Genomic DNA, 2105 nt, shown 5'->3' with positions numbered 1-2105 from the left:
GGATACCTTTATTTTTGTTGTACTTTAGACTTTTATTGGAAATATGGCAGGACTCATTTGTCTTTGTATTCCATTGGGGGTCCCTCCCCACACATGCCTTTGATGACTTTCGTTTTAGATTATGTGTAGCGTTAGCATTGTTCTGAAAGTCAGAACTATGTATATATCTATTAAAAAGGTATACTTGTGCTGGGCACGGTGACTCACACCTGTAACCCCAGCACTTTGGGAGGCCCAGGTGGGCAGATCATGAGGTCAGGAGTTCGAGAGCAGCCTGGCCAATATGGTGAAACCCCCATCTCTACTAAAAATAAAAAATTAGCTGAGTGTGGTGGTGCACGCCTATAGTCCCAGCTACTCGAGAGGCTGAGGCAGGAGAATGACTTGAACCCATTCAAGGTTCAGTTTGCAGTGAGGCAAGGAGGTTGCAGTGAGCCGAGCCTGGGTGAGTAAGACTCTGTCTCAAAAAAAGGGTAAACTCAAAGGCGGCCACTACATCTTTTTTGTCATATTTCTTTCTCATCTACATTCTCTTCCCATCTGCAACATAAATTCAACTTTCAATTTTACCTAATTCATACTGTTCACACTTTGGGTCCTTTTCACTATTCTGTTATGGTTCTTTAAAGTAACTGCCTCTCAGATTTTACTAAAAATGTAAAATTTCCTCTTTATAAAACCTAGAACACATTGGTAGACAAAATTAAAGATGGAAGATCTGGCGGTATCATAAAAGAAGAAATTCGTTAACCAGACTTGGGTTTCCTAGATTTTTGTTTATAGTAGGTTGTATGTTATATTTACTTGCATTTTTCCCCTTAGAGTTTAGGTTCCATAACTTTCATCATATTTTCAGAGGAGTTTATTTAAAGGAAAAAAAGTGGCCAAAATTAACCTTTAGAATGAATAAGTTTGGGCCTAAGCATTGTGAAGGTATGGTCACTGAACCTCCTGTTTCTTGAGTCTTTGCCTTTTGAAGATAATGTTTTAGGTATATGTATTGTAATAGATGACAGTCGCTTGCAGTTAATTCACTAATACATGTGAGCTCCACCCTTGGCACTTCTAAACCTTTTGGCCTACTATTTTGCATCACAGATTTTTAAGAATTAGTATGCATTTTAGAAGTTTACTTTCAGGTTAAACTTTTTAAATGGTTATTCTTTAATAATGCTGTTAAAAGAATTTTGGAATTTCTATTGCCAAGTCACTAAAAGGTTACTCAGGCAGAGAAGGGTAAGGGTGCTGCAAGCACACATGAGGAATTAACATTTTAAAAGAACCTTTGAGCACCTTGGCATGTGTGGATTTCTTTTTGGATGTCTCATGTCTAAAAGCAGAGCAGCATACTGTAAAATCAGTAAAAGTAGGAAAGGACTTGCAAGTAGAAATGTTTCAGCAGACTCTGTCGCCTCCCCCATCTCCATCCTCACTCTGATGTTAAGTGTGTGGTCCCATTGGGCCAGATACAGGTAAAAGGTGGGTGTATTTAACAATACATTAAAAGGTATTGTTACTTATTTCTTATTATATATGTTAAATTTTAATGATAATTTTCTTTTTTCTTTCTCTCAAGCCAAACTGGCAAGACGCAGTCAAGAACGGGACAATCTTGGCATGTTGGTCTGGTCACCCAATCAAAATCTGTCAGAAGCAAAGTGTAAGTCTTAGAGCACTTTTTTCCCTACCTTTCTTGTTTAATGTAAGATTTTAAAGGTACCTTTGAAGCTAAAAGTTTCTGTATGTATTCTATTTCTGCTATATTTTAAGATAAATAATTTGAAGAGTTTTAAAGTGTTTATTTCTTTTTTTAAAATTTATTATTATTTTTTGAGATGGAGTCTTGCTCTGTTGCCCAAGCTGGAGTGCAGCGGCACGATCTGGGCTCACTGCACTCTGCCTCCTGGGTTCAAGTGATTCTCCAGCCCCAGCCTCCTGAATAGCTGGGATTACAGGTGCCCGTCACCACACCCAGCTAATTTTTGTATTTTTAGTAGAGATGGGGTTTTGCCATGTTGGCCAGGCTGGTCTGAAGCTCCTGACTTCAGGTGGTGATCCACCTGCCTCGGCCTCCCAAAGTGCTGGGATTACAGGCGTGAGCCACC

General features: G+C 39.0%; 1 protein-coding gene across 1 annotated transcript in view; it reads left to right on the top strand.

The window, feature by feature from the left end:
- Positions 1 to 2105, top strand: part of RCOR1 (REST corepressor 1) — a 157235-nt gene that overhangs the window by 105445 nt on the left and 49685 nt on the right. The window contains exon 6 of the mRNA XM_011951580.1: positions 1577 to 1660. Within this exon, the coding sequence (XP_011806970.1) occupies positions 1577 to 1660 (84 nt within the window). The remainder of the gene's footprint in view (positions 1 to 1576; positions 1661 to 2105) is intronic.

The sequence above is a fragment of the Colobus angolensis genome, unplaced genomic scaffold (genome assembly GCF_000951035.1).
Source record: "Colobus angolensis palliatus isolate OR3802 unplaced genomic scaffold, Cang.pa_1.0 Scaffold32, whole genome shotgun sequence".
NCBI lineage: Eukaryota > Metazoa > Chordata > Mammalia > Primates > Cercopithecidae > Colobus > Colobus angolensis.
Note: the sequence above shows the minus strand (reverse complement) of the source record. Positions and strands in the feature narration are given on the sequence as shown.